Raw genomic sequence first — 26777 nt, 5'->3', positions numbered from 1 at the left:
ACATGGCTGAACTCCGTCCCTCTCTTTCCCAGCCAGATGCAGAGAAATTGGTCCATGCATTTATCTCCTCCAGGTTGGACTATTGCAATGTCCTCCTCGTTGCCCCCCCCCCCCCCGGCAAGAGCATACAAAAGCTCCAGCACATCCAGAACTCAGCTGCCCGGGTCCTGATGAGGAGACGCAAATACGATCAAATCACTCCAGCTCTGAGATCACTTCATTGGCTGCCCATCCGATATCGAGTTCAGTACAAAATTGGCCTTCTTACTCACCAGTGCATCCATGGAACTGCTCCTGCCTATCTGAGAGAACTTCTCATCCCACACACTGCCACGAGAACCCTCCTATCTACCACCTCTTCACACCGCCTGCACCAACCACTGACTAAACTCCCCACTATGGGAGACAGGTCCTTCAAGGCAGTGGCCCCTCAATTTTGGAATTCTCTCCCAGAGTTTCTAAGGGCCACACAATCTGTGGAGCTTTTCAAAAAAGGCCTCAAGACCTTTTTGTTTAATAAGGCTTTCTAGTGCACAACGACCTATTGAGTGTTTTACTTTATTGTGTTGTTTTTTACTTATTGTTTGTATCTACTGTAATGACTTTTTAGTGGGTTTTATCTACTTCTGGGGACTGTTTTTATTTTTCATACTTGATAGTATCCTGAAATTTTAACTGTGTTTTTAACTAGCTGTGTACCTTATAACTGTCCCCTATACTCTGTAGCACTTTGAGATTACTTCTGTAATGTAAAGCGCATTATAAATAAAATGTATTATTATTATTATTTATTTAGCGCCAAATCACAAGAGTGACTTCAAAAAGTTAATATTCCAAAAGTGTCACAGTGTTTACGGCAATCCCCACTGAGCAAGCATGTAGTGCCAGTGGAGAAGAAAACTCCCCTTTAAAGGGATACTATGCAACTTTTTCATATTTTTATGTTTTTTCTCAAGCCAGTATGCTAAAATGTCCCTTCACAGGTTTAATGAAATGTCACTCAGACCCCCGCCGCACTTGCAACTTCAGTAGTGTTATTGCCCCCCCCCCCCCCCCCCCCCCCCCCCCCGCGCTGGTGGAGGGAGCTGCAGTGGATCTGAGATGGGGCTTCCAGCACGTTTCCTTCATGTTTTAGGTCATGATGAACACAGCTGATTTGTTTAATTTAGTGATGAATCATTTCTGTAGACACTAATGAAGGCTGAGGAAACCTTTCAGCAGTTTGATGAGGTATTTTAGGTGTTAAAAAGACAAATGCACGGTGAGGAGATAAGATTCACTTTTGATTTGACCACAGATAATTAAGAACTGACACTAGGGGGTGCTAAAAGCAAGCAATACTGCTTAGTCACAGGGGTATTCAATTTTTATCCTGGAGGTCCGGTGTCCAGCAATATTTAATTTAACTCTGTTTCACACCTAATTCCAATCAGCGGATGATTAACAGGCTTCTGCAGAGCCTGATGAGTTGCTGCAGGTGATTCAACCACTGAATCAAGCATGTTGGAGCAGAGAAACAACTAAAACGTTCTGGACACCAGCCCTCCAGGATTGAATACCCTTGCTTTAACATGAAGAAACCTTCAACGGGAGCTGGCTTGAGGAAAAAATAGACTTGGAGCCCACCCAGCTTTATTTATTTACTTATTTGTGTCTTTTGTTTGTCTGCAGCCCATCATGCAGCCTTATGAACAAACACAGAGAACCTACCGAGGTCCTGTCAAGGCTTTTCACAGAACCACTCAGAAAACGTCCCGATCAGCTGTGAGTTCCTCTGAATCACGCCTAAACCTGTTTAGACCCTCTTTTAACTTGGTAGCCTAAATGCTGAAATAACATGTTAATGCAGGTAGTTTTAAAAAAATACAGAACTATATCATTCATCTTCTTTGGTTTAAATTAATGTAATTGATCATTTTTTATAGACGCATAGACCATTTGGGGCACTGCATGTCTGTATTGCATGGAGGATTTACTACCACAAACTGAAGGTTTGATTAAATGCATTTTTGTTTTATTATAATTTTAGAATTGTCCTGCTTGTTTCATTGGAATAATAAATTCATTCACATATTTATTTGTTATTTGACAAGCAATTTCTATTAATAAAGTAATAATTCGAATAATTTTAAGTATTAAGGTTGCATTGAATGAAATTAGTAAAGGATATTAATAATAATTATTATTATTATTTGTCGTAGTATTAGTAGTCGTAGTAGTGCTGCTGTTTAAAATGAGCATGAATCAAAGTAACACATTCATGCACTGTAAACACTGTTTCATCTTACTAAACAAATTTAAGCTAAAATTTTACCCAAAATTTTTTTTTAAAGTTTGGCCAGCTAACTAGTTTTTTTGAGTTTAGTGTTAATGAGTTTTTTTTCTGCTACGCTAAAAACTTTTTCTTAGCTACCCGGTATTACCCCAGCAAAAAGTATTGAGGCAACATTTTTTTGAAGTTGGCCTACAAATAAAATCTTTCTGTTATTTTTAAAATACATGAATAAAAACTTGTATCATAAAGTTTGTACTTTTTTTTTAAATCGCCTATAAAAAATTTATACCGTATATATATTATTTTAAAGTCTACTCTGATTTGTCTGATCTAACTAGGCTCCGCCCACCTCTTCACATCACTTTGTTTTGTTTTTTTTAGCTCTCTGTAAATTGTGTTTCAATGACTTTGGGACTAATTTCACAGAATATGCACCACAAACCAAACAGTCAGCTGCTACCGGAGTTTCCTCCCACATGTGATCCAGAAGAATGGCTCCATCCTACCTGCAGACTCCCATCTTCAGGTTAGTTTTGGCTTCAAACGGCGTTTAAAACATGTTTAATATTTTAAATCATGTTTTCTCCCGTTTAGGTTCCTCAGACAGGAATGAAACTGAAACAGCACCAAATCTGAAGCACAGCAGAAGTTATCTCCCAGACCTTCACCCTTCATCCCGGGATCCAAACCTGAATCCTGAGCTGGACAGAAGATCCAGGAAGAGACCGTTAGACTGTGACAGATTCAGGGATATGAAGAGAGCGAAGAACCAGTTTGATTCTGCTCCAACCGCACCTCAGCCTTCCTCCTACAGAGTACAAACCCAACAAATGAGTTTCAGTGGTTCATGTTTCTGCAGTGGCTGCAGGTTCCACCCAGGGCCTGACTTACATCCCTACCAGAGTGCATTATGGGAGCAGGTGTGGAAGGACAGAGTGGATTTCTATTTAAGGCAAAAAGTCCTGAAAGATCATTTCTGCAACACGTTTAAGGATTTCTTTACGTCATCTCGTAGTTTTCCTCTCGCTGTGAGGCAGGAGACGCTCCCAGGGCTGTTATCTTCACAGGAGATGACATCATCATCATCATCATCATCATCATCCTGGCATTTTGGCAACAGGAGTCTACTTGATAAAAGGCAAAAGGCAGAAACTCCCTTCAAAGCAATCACTTATTTATAAGCTGTTTCAAATCTGCACACTTTTATTCCCGTTACATATTTATCTGTAAGGATAAAAACTTCAGGATTAGGAAAAGATTTGAGATTCATCATTCCGATTTTAAGGGATCAGAATCAGATTCCTGTACAGCCGGGATCCACCGAAGTCACACGATTCATCACCACAATCCTTTTTTCTGAATTTCTTACAAGTTGACTTCATTTTGAGTTCATGAATCTGCACGATCAGCTGATCTCTTTTAATCCTTTAAATGTATTCAAAAACACACACGAGTGTTTTTTTAAACGTGTATCATTTAAGAAATCTGCTGATTTGTTTAATCTTGTGGTTGAAATCTAAAGTGAAAACAATCAAATAAACAACAGACGCAAATATATTTTTTAATGATTTAAAATGTATAACCATAAAACTAAAGAGCACAAAATAAAAGTCCTGCTAAGCCAGCGTTTAAGAATAGGAACCAAACGTGGTGCAACTGTCCCGTGGCGGTAAAGTCGTTTGAAATTCAGAAATGTAATCATGTAACATGTTTCTGCTGACAGCTCCGCTCTAAAACATCAAACTACGTCCATGCCGAGGCCCCTGGCGACCTCCGTCAGAGCCTGAACGGCCCCGGAGGTCCCCTCACCATCACAGTCCTCCCGACTCTGTCCTCCAGCCTCGTCCACCGTGTGAGGGACGGTCCTCATCCTGCAGTAGACCGGAGAGTCCCTGCCTCTGGGGCTGTGCTGGGACGACATGTCCTCCCCTCCAGAGAGGTCAGAGGAGTCTGAGGAGGAGGAGCTGGAGGACGGCGAGGAGGATCCGGTGGTGGACGGCGTGGCGGCCGCCCTCTTGCTCCGGCTGCTGGGTCTCTGATTGTGTCTGAGTTTCTGCGGCTTCTTGGCCATGTTCTTCATGATCTCCTTTGTCACCTCGACGGTCTCAAAACGCACCATGTTGACTTTCAGGAAACCGTCGACGTCCTTCTTGTATCTAGGAAATCACAGCATGACGGTCATCTGCACAGAACCGAAAAACTAAAATGAAGCGGCGCCCACCTGAAGCGAGAGTGTCCAGACGGCCATTTCAGCTCGTGCTTCTTACGGAGGTGAAGCGTGAGGGTGTAGCACCAGGAGAAGACCTTATCGCAGATGTGACATTTATATTTGGACATTCCCCCGACCTGTCGGTTAAAAAACGAGGATCGATAACAAAACTTCACTCCTGTAATCGTTTGTTGCTGCTAACGAACCTCGTGAGCCCTCTTGAAGTGGTGGCTCATGGTTTGGAAGGTGTGACAGGAATAATCGCATCCCTCCACCGTGCAGTAATACACGGTGCCCTCGTTGTGGACGTCCGTGTGCTTCTGGAGATCCCGCTGGTTCTTAAATCTGCAATAATTCATAAAGCTGTGAACAAATATTAGTTTTACAAACAGATAAACATTTGTTCCACTGAACTAGTGTAACAAGAGTTAATTGAAGTGGAAATATTAAAAACCGTAATAAAATACGATCCTCGGTTAAGAACCTTGAAACTGAATTTTGAATTTCATCTGTTGCTGAACTTTGTTTCTTGGTGGTAAAATTGCACATAAATAACCTTTTATCACAGAAGTCACATGGAAAGGGTCGCTCATCACAGTGGCGAAACCTGATGTGGATCTTCAGAGCTGCCAGAGTGGTGCAGGTCATGTCACAGAAGGGACACTTCACCTGATTCACTGGAGATAACAGAGGTGGTGGAGGGGGAAGAGAATATTTAGACACGCAGATACGTAACATGGATTATATTTATGATGCTAGGTCAAGCTGCTCTTGCTTTGATGTAGAAACTCTCTGTTTTAGTAAATTACTGCACCGAAACCTCTTTTAGAAGGATTTCGTCCAAAACTAAATTTGCAGTTTTTAAAGGTGCATGAAGTAAGACTGACATCTTGTGGTCAACTTTAGGTACTGCAGATCAAAACACGAGTCAACCGTCAGCCCCATTCCTTCGTCAGTTTCATGGCGGTTATCAGTTATGGCTCAGTGCCAAAAGATTCTAGTTATAAGACATGAATAAATAAAATTGATAAAATATCAAGCCTATGCTGTCGAGAGCCCACCTGGAGCGGGTACTGCATGCCTTTGTTATTTCTAGGCTTGACTACTGCAGCTCTGTCTATGCAGGGTTGTGTCAGTCAACACTGCGTCGCCTACAGGTTGTGCAGAACAGCGCCGCCAGGTTCCTAACTGGGACCAGGAAACGGGACCACATCAGTCCGGTTCTGGCCTCTCTGCACTGGCTTCCGATTGCTATCGCTCACAATTCAAAATCCTCGTCTTTGTTTATCATTTCTTCCAGGGTGGTGGTCCCCCCTATCTGGCCACACTCCTGAAGAGACACTCCCCATCACGTGCTCTGCGCTCCTCTGACCAAGGCCTGCTCGCTGTCCCTCGGTCTAGGTGTCGTACCCGTGGGGACCGGGCTTTCTCAGTCCTAGCACCGTCACTCTGGAACCAGTTGCCACCCTCAGTCAGGCTGTCCCCATCTCTGCCAGTCTTTAAGAGTCGCCTAAAAACCCACCTCCTCCGCTTGGCGTTCCCTGAACATGTTTGATTTTGGCCCTCTTTTATGTTGAATTTATTTCACAGTTTTCATTGGTTCACTCTATCCATTGTTTTACACATTTGTCCTGTACCAGAATGTTTCACCTATTTTGTAATTTGAATTGCTTTTATTTTTGATTTATTCAATATATTTACCTTCTACTGTACCATGTTCAGCGCCTTGGGCTTCCTGACAGGGTTGCGGAAGGCGCTTTATAAAGCTTTGATTGATTGATTGATTGATTGATAAGTACATAAATATGTTTCACTGTAACATTGAGTTGTTGGTAACTATTTGTTTGTAATTCACCGTTAGCATCGTAGCTCAACGCTAGCCTCTAGTATTCCAAAGGGTTCCCTGGTTTCTTGAAGGCTTCTCATGCTAGGAGCTTTGTCAGTTCTGGTAAAAGGTAAAATCGAGTTTATAAACTGTAGCTCCCTTTTGTTTCCTAACGACATGAAACTACCTATGAATACCCCTCCTTCCTACCACCGAGCAGTTGCTGGTGTCGTTAGGTTCCACTGTGTTAGAATGGTTGTTTTGATTAGATGCACGAGGGTGTGATTTAGACTCAAACTGTTTGGGAGTTAGGTTTAGACTGCACTTTAGTGCTAGAAAGGTGACACCTGAGGCCTCCTCCTCTGTTTATTATAGATTTCCCGTTGGACACGAGCAAAAAAAATTCTTGTTTCTGGCCCGCTCCTTTTACTGGCTTCCATCGTGCCTTTCCACCCTGCTGAAGTTTACCCTGAAGTGTCAAATTCCAAATGACAGCGCAGACTTGGCAACCCCAGGGGTCAAAAAATGATTGGTTCAAGAACCAGGAAGCATGGAGGTGGGTCCGATTGTAAACAAATACCATGTCCTTCTCTCTTCAGACTCTTCATAAGGAGTAAAACTGACAACCCTCCAGCTGATGACAAGGAATCCGTTTCAATCTAACCTTCTTTCCAACACAGTTGAGACATTAGACTGTTTTGTGATTATTTCACTATAAAATTCTTACTTAGTGTACCTTTAAATATAAAACATGTTTCCCATTTCTATGTACTTGAACTCACAGTTTAGGTCCGAACCCTTATATTAAGTGTTATAGCTAATAATTAAACTCTTTCATTAATCCAAATTAAACCCAAAACTAGGGCTGCAACTAACGATTATTTTCATAATCGATTAATCTGTCGATTATTTTTTCGATTAATCGATTAATCGGTTTGTTATTGTTTAGCTATTTAACCTATACAAGTGATGGATGCATTTCAGTTAAGAACAAAAAAACATAAGAGAATTGTGCAGTTGACTGCAATCTATTTTATTGCACATGAACACAGTCAGCAGTATAAAATGAGCTAAACAGTGCAAAATATCAGTCCAGAATAATTTTTAGCATTAGCTGGAAGCCTGCTCCTTCCACCATGGATAGTGGCCTCATGTCTTTTACCAGCATGTTTAGAATAGAGTTTGTAAGTGGTATGAATTGCTGGGGGGTGAGTGTCTTCTTCCCCATGTAGTTGTCCATCGTTGCTTGTTTTTTTCTGCATAAGAAACACAAATAGACTGAAATAAGTACACATATAAAATAAAGCAGCACACACACTACAACACTAAATCAATATTATATTATTTGAATTAATTAACAATATACAGTGATCATTTATTTTGAGGGTTACGTTCTACAAAATAGCCCGCAACAGGAGATATTCAGAAAAAAAGTAAAACATTTTTACTATTAAAAAGCTCTAAGTAAGAAGCTCATGAGGTTTTTACTTTGAGTCGGGAGTGTTTAAATTAGCCAGAGAAATGTGAAAAATGTTTATTTTGTGTAATACTGTTTAAGAAACATGATAAAAATGTGTTGTGAGGCGTTTTACAGCGTTAGATAGTAAAACAGCCTTTTAATAGTAAAAAAATGACTTTTTCTGAATTTCTCCTGTATTTAAAAATTGAAAGTGTACAACTATGTCGCGTTATATTCACCTGGACACAGCTTGTCTGTATATTTTTCTCCGCGGAGTTGTCCTTTTTTGAATGAGGAACATAGTTATGGGTTTGTGCCGTTTTTCTCTTAACGAGAACATTCTTATAAACAGACGTGCTAAATTTGGCAAGCGCATGATACACAACACGGAGGAGATTCACGATTGCATCTAGTCAATCAGAAGTAGAACACCGCAGACTGACGCGGCAAAAAAACATGTTTAACATCCACTATAACGAACTCAGCTAAAACACTAAGTCCAGCTTGTTTATTTTCTGTTACTTACCGGGCTGGCTCTTCCAAATGACGGCTCACTTGACCGCGGTGCTCTTCCTCTGCTGCATCAGCCCCCACATGCTTTCGTCTCAAATGTGCTCCCATACTCGTGAGGTTTTTGTCCGGGGTTTCTCTTCAGTTTTGTCGCTTCTATTTTTCTTCCGTATTTCCTCTTGTTCCGCCATCTCTCACAGCAAGATGAGCGTCAGTAACGTGATACGTCATGAAAACCGAGGGCACCCATTGGCTCATTTCTTCTTCTACGGCTCCACTGGTAGATCAGTGGCTCATTACTGCCACACACTGGCGGCAAATTTAACAGCTTGTAACCGATGTCAGATTGTGGTAAAAAATAGACTTTATGCGGTAAAATATGATTATTAAACAACTAATCGATGACTAAAAAAGTTGTTAACTATTTTAATAATCGATTATAATCGATTAAATCGATTAGTTGTTTCAGCTCTACCCAAAACTATTGTTACCGTGCTGACGAACGTGATCCCTCAAAAGCCTCTCGGTGGGAAATGCTTTTCCACAATGTTCACACACTAGCGACTCTGTTAAAAAAAAAGAAGAAACAATAACATGATGCAATGCACGTAAAACATCAGAATTCACACAAATGAACCTCGCAGAGTCTCACCGATGGGTTCAGCCTGCCTGAGGTGGTGGTCAAACAGCTTCGTGTTGCTGGAGAACATGCAGCCACAGGTGGGACAGGCTACAATACGCTCCTGAGTGTGGCTTCGCATGTGCTCTCTCAACCGGTACCTGATCTTGAAGAAGGCGTCGCAGCCTGGGATGGAAACAGGAAGAACCGTGAAAAGAGAGCGGGGACAAGTGAAGGAAATCTCCTCGTGCTGAATCGTACCCGCCCAGCTGCAGAGGAGCGCCTGCTGCTGGGAAAGAGACTGCTGTTCAGCATTCTCTACGTGATTGTCCACGTGGCGGTAGAACCACTCAGGATTGTTAAATGTACTCTGGAGACGGAAAGAAAACAGCAGTGTTAATGATTATTTAATTAACAATATTACTTTAAATCAAATTGTGCTTACGTCACAATGTTCCCACTGGCAGACAAATTCATCTGATCCCTCGGGCAACAGGTTGTTGCTGTGCACGCCCAGGTTGCAGCTCGGTAGGTCAGGGCGAGACTTGAGCAGCTGCGACCCAACAAACTTGAGCTTACTGTGGTAGTTGTGGAAATATGCATGCACCTCCAGCTCTGCAGGGCTGCCCATGGAGAGGAACTCACATCCGTCCCACAGACAAGCAAACTCATCTGAACAAACAAGACAAAATGTTGAAACTTAAGTTTGAAAGGTGTAAAAAAAAAAAAAAAAGGACACGGGTGTGTCCTCCTCTCTCACCCAGCTCCTCCAGGGCATCTTTGTCTCCAAGGTAGTCGTTCAGATGATGAGACATATGTTCACTTAGCTCCTCCATGCTGTGTCCCTCAAAGCTGCAGGAGTCCCAGGCACAAACCACCTCAAAGTTCTCCCGTCTTTTTGTCGACGTCATGGTGTGGCGCGTGCTCAGCTGTAAACTTTACACATGGACTTGTTTTACCAATTAACTAAAAGTTAGTAGGTGATGTCTTTACGTTGCAGTTACTTTATGCTAAAATGTGATGAGGCCATAACAAATGCTAGCCGTTTGTTATACGTGAAAATGTAGATAAAATTATTTTGTGTCCCAACAGCCTCGCCACCGCCAAGATGACATCATTCGAGCTCTAGTTTGTCAGAACTTTCTCTAGATACACTTCCGACATCACACACAGAAACATACGAACACCGTGACGTTGTTTGTTGTAAATGATTTCTTTAAAAAAGCCGAGCAGCGTTTTACCTCTTAGCTATTTCTTTTTCTTCTTCCCTCCTCCAAGCTTGTCTGAGTTTGTTTACTTCCTGTGTAACCGGAAATGGCTGCTGCGTGGCGGCGCTGCGGTTCTACGGCTTCATCTTTCCGCTGATGGCTCTCTGTCATTTCCTCTTTTACTTGTTCAACAGATGACATGTTTCAACTTTGTAATTTTTAAAAATAATTTAAATTTATTCTAGCTGGAGATGAAGACATCAAAGACATCTAGTGGAGATGTTTCATTTTTGACAAGCAGCGACTTATCTCGAAACTTTGATCTTTGGCTTCTGTTTCTGGTGGAACTATTGCCCTCTTGTGGTTATTTGTAAAACTACAACGTGCACAGACTTTTCCACCTCCTGCCTGGTTTAGGTTTAAACCGTAAATGTCAATGGTTTAAACACAATATTTTTAGGTCAAGTTTACGTGCGATAGTGTATCTCTGATCTAATTTGTATCCATAATACCACACTTTTTAAATATTACATTATCCCTGGAAACGTTAGAAAAAACTTAGAATTTATATACCTTATAATATTTTAGTATTCATTATATGAATTCAAATTATTTGGGTTTATGAAGAAGGAGTTGTGGGTCTCCGGAGGCAGCAGACAGGTACCGGATAGCCAAGCGGAGTGCAGCAGTGGCAGTTGCCGAGGCTAAATCTCGGGCGTGGGAGGAGTTTGGTGAGGCCATGGAGAAAGACTATCGATCGGCTCCAAAGAGGTTCTGGCAAACTGTCCGGCGCCTCAGGAGAGGAAGGCAGCAACTCGCGCACACTGTTTACAGTGAGGATGGGGAGCTGCTGACGTCAACTGAGGCTATAGTTGGACAGTGGAAGGAATACTTTGAGGAGCTCCTCAATCCCACCAATGCGCATTCCGAGGAGGAACCAGAGCTGGGAGGCCTGGGGATGGACTGTCCGATCTCGGGGGCAGAAGTTGCTGAGGTAGTCAAACAACTACACAGCGGCGGAGCCCCGGGGGCGGATGAGGTTCGTCCTGGGTATCTCAAGGCTATGGATGTTGTAGGGCTGTCATGGTTGACACGTCTCTGCAACATTGCGTGGTCATCGGGGGCAGTTCCTAGGGAGTGGCAGACCGGGGTGGTGGTCCCCATCTTTAAGAAGGGTGACCTGAGGGTGTGTTCCAACTATAGGGGGATCACACTCCTCAGCCTCCCTGGAAAGGTCTACTCCAAGGTACTGGAGAGGAGGGTCCGATCGATAGTTGAATCTCAGATAGAGGAGGAGCAATGTGGTTTTCGTCCTGGCCGTGGAACTGTGGACCAGCTCTATACCCTTGCAAGGGTGATGGAGGGGGCATGGGAGTTTGCCCAACCAATCCACATGTGCTTTGTGGATTTGGAGAAGGCTTTTGACCGTGTCCCCAGGGGCACCCTGTGGGGGACGCTCCAGGAGTATGGGGTGGGTGGCTTTCTGTTAAGGGCCATTCAGTCCCTTTACCAGAGGAGCGTGAGTTTGGTCCGCATAGCCGGTAGTAAGTCGGACCTGTTCCCAGTGAGGGTTGGACTCCGCCAGGGCTGCCCTTTGTCACCGGTTCTGTTCATCACTTTTATGGACAGAATTTCTAGACGCAGCCGTGGTGTGGAGTGTGTCGAGTTTGGTGGCAGGAGAATCTCGTCTCTGCTTTTTGCGGATGATGTGGTCCTCCTAGCTTCACCCAGCTCTGACCTTCAGCTCTTGCTGGGTAGGTTCGCGGCCGAATGTGAAGCGGCTGGGATGAGGATCAGCACCTCCAAATCTGAGACCATGGTTCTCGACCGGAAAAGGGTGGCTTGCCACCTCCGGATCGGGGGAGAGGTCCTACCTCAAGTGGAGGAGTTTAAGTATCTCTGGGTCTTGTTCACGAGTGAGGGTAGGAGGGATCGGGAGATTGACAGGCGGATTGGTTCGGCGTCTGCAGTGATGCGGACGCTGAGCCGATCTGTCGTGGGGAAGAGGGAGCTGAGCCAGAAAGCCAGGCTCTCGATCTACCGGTCGATCTACCTCCCAATCCTCACCTATGGTCATGAGCTTTGGGTAATGACCGAAAGAACAAGATCACGGATACAAGCGGCCGAAATGAGTTCCCTCCGTAGGGTGGCCGGGCTCAGCCTCAGAGATAGGGTGAGGAGCTCGGACATTCGGGAGGGACTCGGAGTAGAACCGCTGCTCCTCCGGATCGAAAGGAGCCAGTTGAGGTGGTTTGGGCATCTGGTCAGGATGCCTCCTGGACGCCTCCCCGGGGAGGTGTTTCGGGCATGTCCTGCCGGCAGAAGGCCCCCGGGTCGACCCAGGACACGTTGGAGAGGTTACATCTCCAATCTGGTCCGGGAACGCCTTGGGGTCCTGCCGGAGGAGCTGGTGGACAAGGCCGGGGAGAGGACGGCCTGGAGCTCCCTAGTTGGGATGCTGCCCCCGCGACCCGGACCCGGATAAGCGGAGGAAGACGAAGACGAAGACGAGTTGATCATATAAAATGATCTAGGTATGACACTAAATAATAATGGCAAACAATAATAAGTATTAATAAAAGAAAAAATATATACACACACTACATGCAAAATATATTTAATATTAAATTCACCAATACTCGATTACTTCCAGAGGAAAATTACATTAAATCACAGTCAATGCAAGTTAATTTTAAATCAAATACAAGAAAATTAACAGAGTTCAAATTTAGTTATCCCATATATATGTAAATTATTTCTTTGACAGTGAAAATTAGTTAATTCTGAGGCATTGTTAAACAAAAGTTTGTTTTATCATTATTTGTTTTTCATTATCTGCATTATTTTTGTTTGTTTTTTCAATAAAACTGGAACCAAATGCTGAAAAATTAGAGTTAAGAGACTTATATTTAATATGAATACATAAATACATGAAATAAATAATTATTGAAGGAGTGGATTTTAAGCAACCACCTAACTAAGAAAACCCAGAAATTAGAAATAAGGGATGATGAAATTCACATGGTAAATGAGAATAAACCTGTTAAGAGAAAGGAAGTCAAATGAAATACACATTTTAAAAATAAGACCAAGAGAACTGAAAGTATGTAAGAACTGGGGTATATTTATTTTATGTATGATCATTAGTTAAAATGACCAGCCTTCTCCACAGATTAAGGTCCAAAAAGGCGCTATTGTGTTGTTTTATTTCACTATTGTCAATTTTTGTATATTCTTGTCCTGTCTATTGACCATGCATGTAAACAATCGGATAATTCCACATAAACGACTTTGTGATGTGAAACTGGGGATGCAATTCCTAAATGTTCCTCCCATAAGTCATCTAATGTCATCTGAAACAGGTTGCATCTCCTGTGACTCCAAAAACAACAACAAAGATTATCTGCTTAGAAAACTGATAAAGAATCCTGGCATTCGAGGGCTTCCATACACCATGTTTCAGGTATTTCCCTGCTCCGACCACTTGAAACGACTGAATGGGTGATCAACAGGCTTCTGGAGCACTTGATGGCTCAACAAATAGATAATCCAGCTAGAAAAACAAGTGCGTTGTTGCAGAGAAGCATCTATATACACACACGGCTGTTTCACTGTATTTCCTCTCTTCTACATGCAGGAATTTTCTGTTCATTAAAAACGGTATTTTAATGTCTTCAGATGTGAACTGAGTATACAAACAAATAAGGTTTTAATAACAACAAAGATCACCCTTTTAGTAGGATGACTGGTAGCTAAACTAAGATGAGGCCCAAACCAGGCAGACATTCGTCCTCGCCGGGCTCTTATTTAATATTTCATAGTGCTCTGCAAACACAAGAGCCCATAATCACTGAATTATTCATGCAGATTTCTGTCTGGTTGACTGGTTGACTGATTCACAAAAAATTAAAACCAGAGCAGAAAAAATGTGACAAAATGTAGTTTTTTTTTTACTTTTGTCCACTTCTCCATCCATCTATACCCATTTTAATCCTCTTCTCTGCAGCTCAGGTTACAGATGCAGCAGATCCAGGAGCAAACCCAGACATCCATCTCCATGGCGACACTCTCCAGCTCCTCCTGATGGATCCCAAGTCAGAGAGGATTCCTCTAAAACCTGCATAATCTGGGTAATTTTGACCAAATCTTTGAGATTACAGCACCAGGAAAGCAGGAAGCTGAAACCAGATGAGCTGCTTTGTTTTAACAAATTAAATGTGTGAAACGCTGTTGTGAAAACTACACAAACACGGGAGTTTGTTGCATTTTTTTAATCAGTTCATTCAGGGCAAGCTGGAAATACAAGCAGGACATCACAACACATCTGCAGCAGGATGACGTCATGGCGTCATCTCCTCCCTCTGATCCGAGGCCAAACACGCACGTCCAAACCAGACAGCACAGCCGATGAGATATAGCACCAAGATGTTGGAGTGTAGAGCAGCACTGACGAGGTCAGACACCGGCACCAGAACCTGGGGGCTCGGATGCGCCCCTCGCTGAAGCCGCTGACGAGACTCGTGGCGGATAACAACCTGAAAGGGAAGGCTGGGCTGACATTTCAGCACGTGATTTCAGACAGCAGCGTTTTGAATTAATTTAGTCCTGGCCTTTTTCTTTGTCCTTAAAGAGCAAGTCACGCCAAATCAACATTTTTTTTGCTGATAAACTATATAAATGAGTGTCTGATCGTGTTGTGGACAAATGTAGTCAATAATTCGGCATTTTAGTTCATCTTAGTTAAATTTTAAATATTCTGCCTAAAGCTGTCAGCGATGCACCGTCGTCAGGTAAAAACTCAGCACTGCATTTGAATTTAAATCTGCCATCGCTATTGGCTAAGAGGCACACTATGATGCTAGATGGTACATTATGATGTCACAATGTCGTGAGTGTGTGTATTTGTTAGCGGCTCCACCCTCTCGGTCTGCTAGGCAACAGCATTTGTTGCATTTTTCAAACGGGAAGTGGGAGTTGAGTAAGAATCTGGTAGGGGGTGACTTGCTCTTTAAACACCTGGAGAAGATTAGTCAGCGAATCACCTTTTTTTCCTATAATTTCACTACGATGTCACAAAACTGCTGTAGTTATGTTGAAATTCCAGAGGATCTCGTTTCATTTGAGAGAGCCGTTTTTCTGTCATTTTTACAGCTTTAACAGTCACCCGATTATGATTTTATTCTGAGTGTAGCTTCTGGTGTGATTGCTACCTATTTCTACTCATGCATTATATCTGAAAATGTCTTTTTCCTATAAATTTGCCTTTGATGCTGCAAATTTACAAGCTAGAATGTGACTGCAGAGTGCAGGCTGCTGTATGCTGCTACTTAACCAATAAAAATAAATAAAAAGAAGGAGAGCAGCATCTTGCATGCAAGCAGTGGAAATTACATTATAGTTGGTTTGGTTTCTTAGCAACCAATCTGATTAAACCAGATATCATCCAGAACAATGGAATGAAACGAGAACCGTACAGCGGAGGCACTGGAAATTAAGAAATCGGAAAACAGAGTTTGACCTTTCCCTAGATCACTCGTGTGGTTCGGTCTCAGAAAACAAAAAGCTTTAGGTCCTTTAACTGATTTATATTAAACCTGATCTCAGTCCATTCAACGGTTTAAAAAAAACGTTTCACACACATGCATCAATAACGTGCAAAAGTCTCAAGCCATCCCCTTGTATTACTTTATAGTTCAGAGAAGCTGGATTTTCTTGTAATTTTAATAAAAGTGGTCGTAATCAGTCAAAGTTACTCAAGAGAACGTTTTCATATTAATTCAGATGTTCTCCTTTATATCAGGGAAAGTTTTCTCATCAAACAACTTAAAGGTCACATTAAAAGTGTAAAAAAAATGGATTTCTTTAAAAAAAAGTTTCATTCCAACGCATGGACCAAAACGGTGTGAAACAGCAAAGGTCAAAGAGAAACTTTCAGGAATGTTGAACTAATGATCGTCACCACTTTGAAGGATTACAAGAAAGTCTGGCTTATTTTGAGGAAAATATAAAATAGCTAAAGCAGCGGGCGCCATCTAGAGGCAGAACAAATGCATTGCACCTTAAGTCCATCCCTCTACTTCTGTGATTACAGCTAGAAGCAGCGCCTCTTGTTTGTGAACGTGCACCTCTAGCTGGCCAACAGAGCCAAAACACCTTGTTTTAGTAATTACAATTCTTACGTTATACTATTTATTCATATATATGTTTTTTAAAGACTTACTTGTCCTTAAAAATGTTGGCAACATCTGTGCATAAACGGATGTCCAACGCTATTGGCTAAAGTAAAATGGCGCTCAGTTGAAGTTGCGCTGGGCTCTGTGGGATGGAGCGCGCTTAGCTAAAATGTATTGCCTACATTATGTCAGCAGATTTTTATGGATTTAAAAAAAATCATACATAATACCTGTAGGGGGAAACTCCCAACTTCTGTTTTAAAGACCTGGAAATTAATGAGGAAAAGCTTAATTTCCGCTGCTTTTCAGAATTGCAAATTAAATTGTTCTTTTGTTAAAACCTAATTTAGACTATCAGCTGCTACGAAATCCAATTTTAGCTCAACATTCGTAAAGCTAAAATGACCGGGAGCCATTTTTGTGCTGGATAATGTAAATTAGCTGTAACGGAAATCATGACTGAATACTTTCTGAAAGTTCACTTACAGCGACACAAAGGAGGTTTTAACACTTTAACCAATTCCTTTAAAAGTGGGGTTCAGTGATTGTGTAGGTAGAAACTTCACCAACTTCACGCTACAGCACTCTACTGACCAGAAACAGCAGTTTGGTGTAGCAGGTAGGTGCGCTAGGGGGCGCTCTTTACCTCCTTAAAGGCTGTTGGCTATTTTCTGTGCTGGTCGCTAATTTAAAAGGCTAGCAGTTAGCTTTTTAGGTTTGCAGAAAATCAATAAAAACCACAAGAAGAAAATAAGGAAGCTTGCTTTTTTTGTTGGCATCATGATGGAGCCTAGAAGTAAAAGTCAGAGAAATGTCTTTGGAGGCAAAGAGCTAAACCCGAGTGAACACTGGCCTACTCTAGTTTGAGAGAGCTAAAGGAGGCTATAAAATCGCGGACTGATGGTGACCTGGCTTTGTTGCTACTGGACTTGTAAGTAATAATATTCGTTGTCCAACAGCGTGGATCTTTTTCCTTTCTGGTTTATTTTAGTATTGTTTACTCATGTTAGTGTTAGCTCGTTGTTAGCGCTAGCTGCAGCAGGGTTGTTTATGACCGTGGTAATTCCACTGTCAACCAGTAGGGCGGAGGAGCGGGAAACTGTTTAGTGTTGCTTTAAATCCATCCATGAGATAACTACAGACGCACTCACAATGACAGAAACCTCCCCCTCATGAAGGGCAGCACAAGACTTTTGCACCAAAAACAAACACGTGTCCCCTTCCTTTATAAAGTTTGATCGCAAATTAAAGTCATATGTGCAAATTATGTGCTCAGCTATATAAAAGCAGTTCAGTGCACCAAAATACAAAAAGAATCACAAACCTTCACTCGTTCTCACAGATTACAGTCATATCATTATTCTACAAGCGAAACATCAGGTGGACCACGCAGGTCGGGAAAAGAAGGGAGGAGAGAAACTGTAGGGAAGAGATTTGCTTAATTTATCACGTAAATGGTTAGAAATGATCCTCTTCTACTGATTGGCCTCAGCCAGTCTGTTGCTGATCTCTTTGCTCTTCTTGGAGACGGCGCCGTCCGGTTTGGGTTCTGAAGAGCCTCCAGGGGGTTTCTTCTTTGCTGACTGGGAACTAGAAATCTGCTTCTCTTTAGCTTTTTTCACCGTCTTCCCTGTTGTTGTTGTCGGTGCCTTTCTTGGTTTGGTGCGGGACACTGGCTTGTCCACCTGAGAGGAGAAAAAAAGAGGTTAATCAGATATTTTTAGACATGTATAAATCAGCTTTTTCTTTCTGAGATGAGTGTTATGAGTCCAGCAAACTAAAGCTGCAGCTAATTAGCTTAGCACAAATCTAGGTCTTTGACAGGTGAAGCAGTGAGTTCCTAATGTCATCATTTTATGGCAAAGACATTTAAAGTTACAAGTTTATTGTCTATTCCATGATACATAATTCAGCTGTTTTTGGCCATGCTTGTTCTGAGACAAGCATTAGATTATGGAAGCACATTTGTGAAATCAGCAACAAGCACTCCAGTGGCATGCAGACGACTTCCCCGATTACCAAGAGAACAACCATTTATCTTTTTTTTGTCACACTTAAATGTTTCTTTGTCAGATACAGAATACCTGAGTAAAAGGAAAATGTTGTTTTCAAGCTATGTTTTCATCGATTAAAGGGGAAAAGGCCATCCAGACCAACCTGACTCTGTGGGGAAAGTAATTTAAACTAAATGTAACTCAGAACCAAGAATGAATGGACTGTTTAAAGAGCAAGTCACCCCCTACCAGAGTCTAACTGTTTGAAAAACGCGTCACAAGGAGGCGTTGCTTGGCAGACCAAGAGGGCGGAGCCCTTAGCAAATACACACACACAAACACACACACACAGGCTCGCAGCAGCATTGTGACATCATTTGGTACCAGCTAATGTCATAAGGTACCTCTTAGCGATGGCAGATTTAAATGGAAACGTAGTGTTTTTACCCGAAGGGGGCACAAAACTGGCAGTTTTAGGCAGAATATTTAAGTTTTAACTGCGATGCACTAAAGTGTCAAATTATTGACTACAAGCGTCTACAGCTTAGACACTCATTTATATAGTTTATCAGCAAAAAACGAAGTTGATTTGGGGGTGACTTGCTCTTTGAGGTCAAAGGTCAGAGGTCAAGGTCTTTGAGAGTAAATTTTCTGATAGAGAGCAGACTACAAGGTTTAATCAACTACAGAGTGTTTCAGTTCCTGAAGCAGCAAATCAACCATAGACCATCACACATAATTTTGTTCCATTAATGAAATGCAACAAGGGACAATCACTGGGTGACAAAAGTTGCAGGTCCCTCTTCGTCCACCAGGGTCTGGCGTCAGAAAGGAGGAAGTTCCTGTTGACTCTCGTGGAACCAAGCGGACCTTTTGCCACTCGTTCGCCAACCATCGGGGGGAGGGGGTGTTGATTGTTCAGCATGAGCAGGGGTGGACTGGGACCAAAATTCAGCCCTGAAATTTTTACGAATCATCTGCCCTCAGTCGGCCCTCCCCATTGGGAGAGCGGTGGAGGTGGGGGGTGTTGCCACCCGCGAACTCGTCTCTAGGCCGAATGTGAGATCTAATACGGACTGGGACTGTTAAATTCCAAGCAGGGCCAGACTGCTGCGATCAGGAGCCCTGGCCTTCCAGATCAGGGGTCTCATTTATCAAACATTGCGTAGAATCCTTACTAAAACCGTACTTAAGCTCAGCAAAAAATGTACTTACGCCAAGTAGGTTTGTGACCTATCAAACATGGAGTATGCACAGCTGCACGCAATCTCCGCTTCATAAATCAAAAACTATCTAGAAAGGTTCTCAGCCGCTTTTTAGTCACATCCCGCCCTCACCACGCCCACTTACTGTCATAAATAGTCAATGCAAAGTGCCTTGTGGATCTCATGTATACATAAGCCGGCTGTTGCAGCGCTCCGCCAATGACGATGGCGACCGTAGATCAAGGCAGATCAAGGAAGCGCAATTTCACAAGCAGAAGCTGAGGTACCTGTGGGTGAGGTGGAGAAATGAAAGGAAGTGCTTTTGCAAAACAAATAAGAGAAAATCCACCGAGTGGCACAGCGTTGCTGAAGCCGTCAATGTTGTGGATTCTTCAGAGAGATCTGTGGCGGATATAAAAAAAATGGTCCAATCGGGATTTGATCCCCAGACTCCCGGGAGAAAGTCACACATGCTAACCAGTCAGCCAAAGGGAGATCTCCCTTGTCCACAGAGCCAGGGCGCATGATCAATCGAGTCACAGTGACAAGACACACACACTGTCACAGACGCATGACATCATGTCTCAATCTGCCCCCCTGATGATATTCTGCATTCCGTATTCTGCATTCGTATTTTTTATTTTCCGGGAGTGACGAGATGTGTAATGCAGCCAAGATGGTGGAGAACCGCTCATTTGGCTTCAATTCAGCTCTTCAGAAACCTACAGCTGACAGAGCAAAGGGGCTGTCCACATGATTGGTTTTACACCAGATTCATACAGGTACTATTGACGTGATTTTTTTCATTCTACAGCAAGTAATCAGGCCTGGGCGTGGTTACTGACATGGGCAACTATCTAAATAACGTATTTGATCACAGTTCATTTATGATTCCACATAGATCCAGGCAACATTTCCTCAGTAAATGAAATCATCATTTTGAAACAAAATGTGTACATCCTGACTGGACTGGTAAATGACCTGTATTTGTATCGCACCTACTTTGGGTTCTACAACCCCCCAAGGCGCTTCACAACACAATCAGTCATCCACCCATTCACACTCTGGTGGGGATGAGCTACGATGTAGCCACAGCTGCCCTGGGGCGCGCTGACAGAGGCGAGGCCTGCTGAACACCGGCGCCACCGGTCCCTCTGACCACCACCTGCAGCCAAGGGGAGTTAAGTGTCTAGCCCAAGGACACAACAGCAGTGCTCTATTACCTGACCTGAAAGATTAAGTGTGACAAAAAGTCAAAACTAGAAGAAAAATAATTCTCCACTAAATGACACAGTCACTTTAATTTAGAAAAAAAACACAGAAATGTTTAGTAAAACGTACCAGAAATATCCGCTTTTATCAAGTCAAACTTCTATTACAACATGCAGCACATCCTTTTATACTGGCAGGTCTCACAGGTGATGTGTGTGTGGTTAGTGTTATGAAAACAGCACAAAACAATACATTTGTGCCCTCTAAAGAATGGTGATTGGTGCTGTCTTATATATAAAACTTATATATAAAACTTTTTTTAACACTGCATTCAAATAATTTATTAGTATATGATGTTAGTAAATGCATTTAGGAATAAACATTTGCCCTTTATTAGTGTTAAAGTCTAACATGCAGGCTTCCATGTCTGCAGACATGAATGCTGTTGTAGGTCCTGTGCATAGATTGTTTTTAACATCAAAACATATTTTGCATCCTTTGTGTACCTATTTGAACTTGTGATACAGCACTTCTGAGAAACAATGACACAGCAACTTGCTGCATGCCCACTGTTACGTTGAAACTGAGTCGTTTTCACCTGTTTTCCAACGTCTGTCTCACTTTTTAGTCCAATTGTGTCGCCATTAAATTTCGATTCTATGTGAAGTGTGTAAAATCTGGGAGTAAATCGTAAACGCCAATCTTCAAATGTTGTTAACGTGTGTGCACTCTCACCACCTAGTGGCACGGAGGGGGAATTATTATGTTGAAATTTTCTAAAATGGTTTTTAAAACATAGATCAGCCTTGAATGAGCGTCATTCTGCTTTGGAGGCAGTAAAAGCTGAGGGATGGAGGAGATTCTTGCTTTATAAATGTGCAACAAATTTAAAAAAAACTCAAAAACAGGTTGTGGAGTAAAATTAGACATAAGGCAATGCAGATAAAATCCCCGTGGCGTTCAAAGGAATTTGCACGATGGGTGGAAAGTGTTTTGCATCATCTAACATGCACCAAAATTAAGTGTTAAACTAAAAAATATTTATGCAGCTCATCTAAAAATGCTTTGAATGGACTCTCCTGCGGTCACAGCACCTTTTCCTCATCATTTATCATCGGCTTGTTTGCATTGATGACGTGTTGTTGTGGTGCAGACTGAGAGGTGAGCGCACGGTGAGCATGAGGCTGATAACTCTGGCAGCCGGGTGATAAAAGTGACAGAGCCTCCCATGGGCCGAGATGCAAACTGTGCGTGGAACGTGCGTGAACGGTATGCACAGTTTGCATTCGTCTGATTGATTTGCTCCCCCCATGCGTTCCAGAAGAAACACACCTGACTACTGCAGGTGCAGGTTCTCAGTCTCTGAGATGTCCTACAAGAACGAGAGGGAGCGGCCACGTGAGCACACATAATATACAATTTAAAACCACTCTGTTGTTAAACCTGTAAGCGCATCTCATTTTGCCTAGAAAAGTTATCTGTGATTTTAAAAATTACATTTCTACGTTTAAAACACAGAACTGTTAGAAATCCTTAGAGGAAGATGCTCGTTGCTCGGAGCTCTCCTCACCTTGGCGGGCTCCTTGCCCGGCTCATTGTACAGGCTGCGTATCCTCCTGCGCTCCAGCAGCTTGTTGTCAGTCGCCGGACCTTTCACCTGCTCCCCCTTGAACGTGGCACTGTAGCTTGTTTCCAGGCTGGTCTCCTCTCCAGGTGGTTTATACTGGGATGGAGCTTTAATGGGCTTCACTGGTTTCACATCCTTGTAGGCTTTAAACTCAGTCCTGAAAAATCAAAGCATGAAAAACGAGGGTTTAAATGCTTCCAGCGTGGTTGATTCTTTGTTATTTAGAGGAGAAAAGTGACACAGAAGAAAGCGGAGGCGAGAGATGAACACATCAATGAAGTCTGTGTCAGCCCAGGCAGGTTTTGTGTTACAGAAATTGCTGAAGATTAATGAACAGTCTCTATGCTGGGTATGGATTTAAAGGGCTGACTGGACTCAGTGAACTCTGTTTAAACGTGGTTTATTGCACACAAACAAATTACTGAACTTGTTTATGAACAAAATTAGGATTTTGTATTCAGGGATGTATTTAGGCAAGAACCTGGCGATTAGATCAATACAACACAGCGGGAGGTAGGGCTGGGCGATGTGGCCTAAAATCAATATGTGCTGATTTCACCTCGATAACGATAAATGGGCGATAACTACAGGTGGGTGCAGAAACAAACGTGTCCACTAGATGGGGCTGTCACATTTTTACATGACTCAAGGTGGTACAGCTTCTTAAAGGAACATGAACGTTGCCAACACACATCTTTTCATTTTCTATTATCAAATTTATTGCAATGGGAAAAATTATCTCGATAAGAGTCAGAAATTTCGATAACGATAAATTTGAATTTATTGCCCAGCCCAAGGGGGTGGTAATATGATATATGTCACAGTACAGGGAAGTGGATATAATATTTGTCAAAATACAGGGAGAGACGATACAATATATATCACAATATATGGGAGACGATACAATATATATCACAATATACGTAAATGATTCGATATATATATCACGAAAATGGTGAGACTTTGTGATATACATCACAATGCATGGAGACGATACAGTATATACCACAATACATGTAAACATGATGATATACATCACAATATATGGAAACAATGCAACACAAATATCACAATAATGGGGAGACTATACTACACACACACACACACACACACACACACACACACACACACACATATATATATATATATATATATATATGAAATGCTGCAAACTAGCAGTCTGAGTTTGAACTACACCACACAAAAGATACAGTAAATATTTGCGTGTTAATTTGGGAATTTGTGATGAACTATTTTGGTCATTTTAAAGAATTTTTGTGTAAAATATACTTTTTTCTGACTGTGTGTGTGTGTGTGTGTGTGTGTGTGTGTGTGTGTGTGTGTGTGTGTGTGTGTGTGTGTGTGTGTGTGTGTGTGTGTGTGTGTTGAACTAAAACCTAAGGTCATCACAGAGATAATAAAACCATTCTTTTGTTTAGTTTTTGAAAGCTGTTTTCTTGGAACTTTTCCTGAAAACACTTAATTCTGGTGGATTAGATCTCTGACAACATTCCAGCCCTTAACTGACAGCATTCATTTGTCAGTGATCAGGAAGCAGGGAGACAGGAAGAAAAATCGATGCTGCGGCCCTGGTCTGTATTGTTTCAGACTGATGGTAACAGAGACTCTGCAGAAAGCTAAACTCTTGTGGCTTAGAGGCCAGATCCCAGTGAACCAGGCCCTGTGAGTCCTCGTGTTTACCTGTAGCTGCTGGAGGTGGACATCACCTCCTTTATCTGCTTGTTGAGAGCATCTGCAGCCGCTCTGCTTCTCCGCTGCTCTTCTGCAGACTCACCAGCTTTCCTCTCCGCCGACTTTTCCCTCCTCACCACCTGCTTTGACTCCTTCTCCTGTATCTTCTCCTCGATCTCGCACTTCTCCATGCCCCCCTCGGTCTCAGCGGGCTGATGCTCCAGCTTACCGGGCTCTGTGCTCCTCTCTGGGCCGCCGGAGGAGGTGTTGGGAGCGGGTTTGGGGATCCATGGGTGGTCGTGTTTTTTCGGTATGGGCCAGGCTTTATAATCCTTCTGATACTGAGTTTCGTTGCTGAAAGGGGCCGGCGGGGGTTGATACTCGTTTCTGGGCTTGCAGCTGGGCTCAGGGCGCACTCTCCACGCCTTAAAGTCTTGGCGCATGACGGACGCGGCAGAGCCATCTTTGCCCGCTGCGGCACCCGTCGCGGGCGGTGCCTTGGCGGCCTCCGGCTGCTCAGGATGCGGCCAGGTCTCCGAGGCTGCGGCGGCCCGCTTCTGCTTCTGCTGCGGGTGATGGGCCAGATGCTGCACGTCAGCCACATCCGAGTACTTGGTGAAAACCAAAGGCACCGCGATGTCCCCTTTATCCAGCTCGGTCCAGAAGCGGTTGATGCAGCAAGCGCGCGTAATGCACGGCCACGCCATGGCGCCCAGTAAAGGATGCAGACAAAAAAGACTGAGTGGAGGTTATTTTTTTGTCTAGTAAAATAAATCCTGGACTGCGCAGCTTTCCTGGATGGACCAGATCTTTAAAGGAACCTGCACGCCTGCAGCCTCCCTCTGTCTCCTCCTGCAGGAGGTTTGTTCTCACTAAAGTTTAGAGCTTTGGAGCTCGCCGTGGAGCGTACATCCACGTCTGGTTGCGTATCAAAGCGACCCCACCCCTGGCTTGATGCGATCCCTGCGTTTGCACGGTTCAACCATCACCTTCCTTCCACACTGCCGTAGGCTATTAGACTAAAACCACCACCAGTGTCACTGGGAAATGTTTAAATAAAACTCACAAAGAAGAAAACACAGCTCTGAGTGGGAAGACTTTATTTTGTTTGTGCATAAAAAAATCCCAAATTTTTAAAGTAAGAGTCAGATCAGTAAACACATTTCATTATTATAGTAAACACGTTTGAAAATGATTATTTCAAGCCTGATTAATATCAGACGTGCAAATATAAAATAAAGATGTTGTGTAACCTCTCTGAAAACATAAGAAAAGATCCAAAAAAGAAAAAGCAACACACCACCACACTAAATACAAGAACAAAGGAATCCAGAGCACAAAAGGTTTTGTTTAAATAAGAAAAATGAGTTCCAAAAGTCCTCAGCAGACCAAAAATAGCTTAAAGACCCATCTGACATTTACCAAAAACATCTTGGTGTTCCCCAAGTGGACCAAACCAAAAAGAAATGTGAAAGTGATTGTGTCCCATTCCGTTTTAGAAAAATAACAGCCAAGCATGGTGGTGTTAGAGTAATGATTATGGCAAGCCGTTTTACAATTTATTGGGCAGGATGGATATGCTTTCCAGATATTTATAAATGTAGTAGAAATTAACATTCTACATATCCATAATAAAATCCTCCTTGAACCGTCACCTTGTCGTGGTTGTCGTGGTGGAGGAGTTTGAGTGCCCTAATGATCCTAAGAGCTATGTTCTGGGGCACTTTGTGCCCCTGGTAGGGTCTCCCATGACAAATTGGTCTTAGGTGAAGGGTGAGACAAAGAACAGTTCACAGGATCTTTCATGGAGGTAAAGTCAAAGAGTCAGAGTACCCGGCCCGGAGGGTTACCGGAGTCCCACCCTGGAGCCAGGCCTGGGGTTGGGGCCCGTGAGCGAGCACCTGGTGGCCGGGCTTTCGCCCATGGGGCCCGGCCGGGCCCAGCCCGAACCGGATACATGGGCTTATCCAACTGTGGACCCACCACCCGCAGGAGGAACATGAAGGGTCCGGTGCAATGTGGATCGGGTGGCAGACCAAGGCGGGAGCCTTGGCGGTCCAATCCCCGGACAAGAAAACTGGTATTTGGGACATGGAACGTCACCTCGCTGGCGGGGAAGGAGCACAAGCTTGTGGCAGAGGTTGAGCGGTACCGGCTAGATACAGTCAGACTCACCTCGACACATAGCATTGGCTCTGGAACCCAAGTCCTTGAGAGGGGTTGGACACTCTCCTTTGCTGGAGTTGCTCCGGGTGAGAGGCGGAGGGCTGGGGTTGGCTTTTTGTTAGCCCCAAGACTCTCTGCCTGTGTGTTGGGGTTTACCCCGGGGGATGAGAGGGTAGCTTCCCTGCGCCTTCGGGTCGGGGAACGGGTCCTGACTGTTGTTGTGCTTATGGGCCATATATCAGTTCAGAGTACCCAGCCTTTTTGAAGTCCCTGGGACGAGTGCTAGATAGTGCTCCATCAGGGGACTCCATTAACCTGCTGGGGGACTTCAATGCTCACATGGGCAATGACAGCTTGACCTGGAGGGGTGTGATTGGGAGGAACGGCCCGCCTGATCTGAACTCGAGTGGTCTTTCGTTATTGGACTTCTGTGCAAGCCGCAGTTTGGCCATAACAAACACCATGTTCAAACATAAGGATGCCCATTGGTACACTTGGTACCAGGGCAGACTAGGTCGCAGGTTGATGATAGACTTTGTAGTCGTATCATCTGACCTGCGGCCATATGTTTTGGACACCCGAGTGAAGAGAGGAGCGGAGCTG

General features: G+C 43.3%; 3 protein-coding genes and 1 long non-coding RNA gene across 6 annotated transcripts; 1 reads left to right on the top strand and 3 right to left on the bottom strand.

Annotated features, from left to right (window-relative positions):
* The first annotated feature begins 1194 nt into the window (after positions 1-1194).
* Positions 1195-3407, top strand: LOC129163799 (uncharacterized). The gene is made up of 6 exons (XM_070543248.1): positions 1195-1230; positions 1672-1764; positions 1926-1991; positions 2702-2801; positions 2870-3090; positions 3291-3407. The coding sequence occupies exons 1-6, from the start codon at positions 1195-1197 to the stop codon at positions 3405-3407; spliced, it is 633 nt and encodes a 210-aa protein (XP_070399349.1).
* Positions 3408-3818: 411 nt separating this feature from the next.
* zgc:112083 lies at positions 3819-10237 on the bottom strand. 2 transcript variants are annotated; one of them, XM_015951114.3, is made up of 10 exons: positions 10139-10237; positions 9658-9833; positions 9343-9569; positions 9159-9267; positions 8931-9083; positions 8770-8844; positions 5041-5161; positions 4691-4829; positions 4497-4621; positions 3819-4431 (listed from the first exon to the last, which is right to left on the bottom strand). In XM_015951114.3, exons 2-10 carry the CDS (start codon positions 9806-9808, stop codon positions 4014-4016), a joined length of 1518 nt encoding a protein of 505 aa, XP_015806600.1. In that variant the 5' UTR covers positions 9809-9833; positions 10139-10237; the 3' UTR covers positions 3819-4013. The 2 variants fall into 2 exon arrangements, with proteins under 2 accessions (XP_015806600.1, XP_015806599.1); XM_015951113.3 differs by lacking the exon at positions 10139-10237 and having other exon boundaries at positions 4691-4847; positions 9658-10125.
* LOC139062405 (uncharacterized) lies at positions 7325-8762 on the bottom strand. Its single transcript, XR_011515975.1, has 2 exons — positions 8295-8762; positions 7325-7565 (listed from the first exon to the last, which is right to left on the bottom strand). It is a non-coding gene; the product is annotated as an uncharacterized lncRNA (long non-coding RNA).
* A 4124-nt stretch (positions 10238-14361) lies between the features above and the next one.
* Positions 14362-24999, bottom strand: map6b (microtubule-associated protein 6b). Of its 2 annotated transcripts, XM_015951116.3 has the most exons (4): positions 24018-24999; positions 22260-22473; positions 22022-22061; positions 17827-17963 (listed from the first exon to the last, which is right to left on the bottom strand). In XM_015951116.3, the coding sequence occupies exons 1-3, from the start codon at positions 24713-24715 to the stop codon at positions 22026-22028; spliced, it is 948 nt and encodes a 315-aa protein (XP_015806602.1). In that variant the 5' UTR covers positions 24716-24999; the 3' UTR covers positions 17827-17963; positions 22022-22025. The 2 variants fall into 2 exon arrangements, with proteins under 2 accessions (XP_015806601.1, XP_015806602.1); XM_015951115.3 differs by lacking the exon at positions 22022-22061 and having other exon boundaries at positions 14362-17963; positions 24018-24991.
* Between the last annotated feature and the right edge of the window lie 1778 nt (positions 25000-26777).

Source organism: Nothobranchius furzeri, chromosome 13 (assembly GCF_043380555.1).
Source record: "Nothobranchius furzeri strain GRZ-AD chromosome 13, NfurGRZ-RIMD1, whole genome shotgun sequence".
NCBI classification, from domain to species: Eukaryota; Metazoa; Chordata; class Actinopteri; order Cyprinodontiformes; family Nothobranchiidae; genus Nothobranchius; species Nothobranchius furzeri.
The sequence above is the reverse complement of the archived record's forward strand: the minus strand, read 5'-3'. Positions and strand labels throughout refer to the sequence as shown.

Coding starts and splice junctions, on each gene's coding strand:
- LOC129163799 (XM_070543248.1), top strand. CDS start 1,195: ATGAAGGCTGAGGAAACCTTTCAGCAGTTTGATGAG. Junction 1,231..1,671: donor CCTTTCAGCAGTTTGATGAG/GTATTTTAGGTG, acceptor GTTTGTCTGCAG/CCCATCATGCAGCCTTATGA. Junction 1,992..2,701: donor TTTACTACCACAAACTGAAG/GTTTGATTAAAT, acceptor CTAATTTCACAG/AATATGCACCACAAACCAAA.
- zgc:112083 (XM_015951113.3), bottom strand. CDS start 9,808: ATGACGTCGACAAAAAGACGGGAGAACTTTGAGGTGGTTTGTGCCTGG. Junction 5,162..8,769: donor GGATCACGTTCGTCAGCACG/GTAACAATAGTT, acceptor TGTTATCTCCAG/TGAATCAGGTGAAGTGTCCC. Junction 4,622..4,690: donor ACTTCAAGAGGGCTCACGAG/GTTCGTTAGCAG, acceptor TTTAACCGACAG/GTCGGGGGAATGTCCAAATA.
- map6b (XM_015951115.3), bottom strand. CDS start 24,715: ATGGCGTGGCCGTGCATTACGCGCGCTTGCTGCATCAACCGCTTCTGG. Junction 22,474..24,017: donor TCCACCTCCAGCAGCTACAG/GTAAACACGAGG, acceptor TTGATTTTTCAG/GACTGAGTTTAAAGCCTACA. Junction 17,964..22,259: donor CGGGCAAGGAGCCCGCCAAG/GTGAGGAGAGCT, acceptor TTCTCCTCTCAG/GTGGACAAGCCAGTGTCCCG.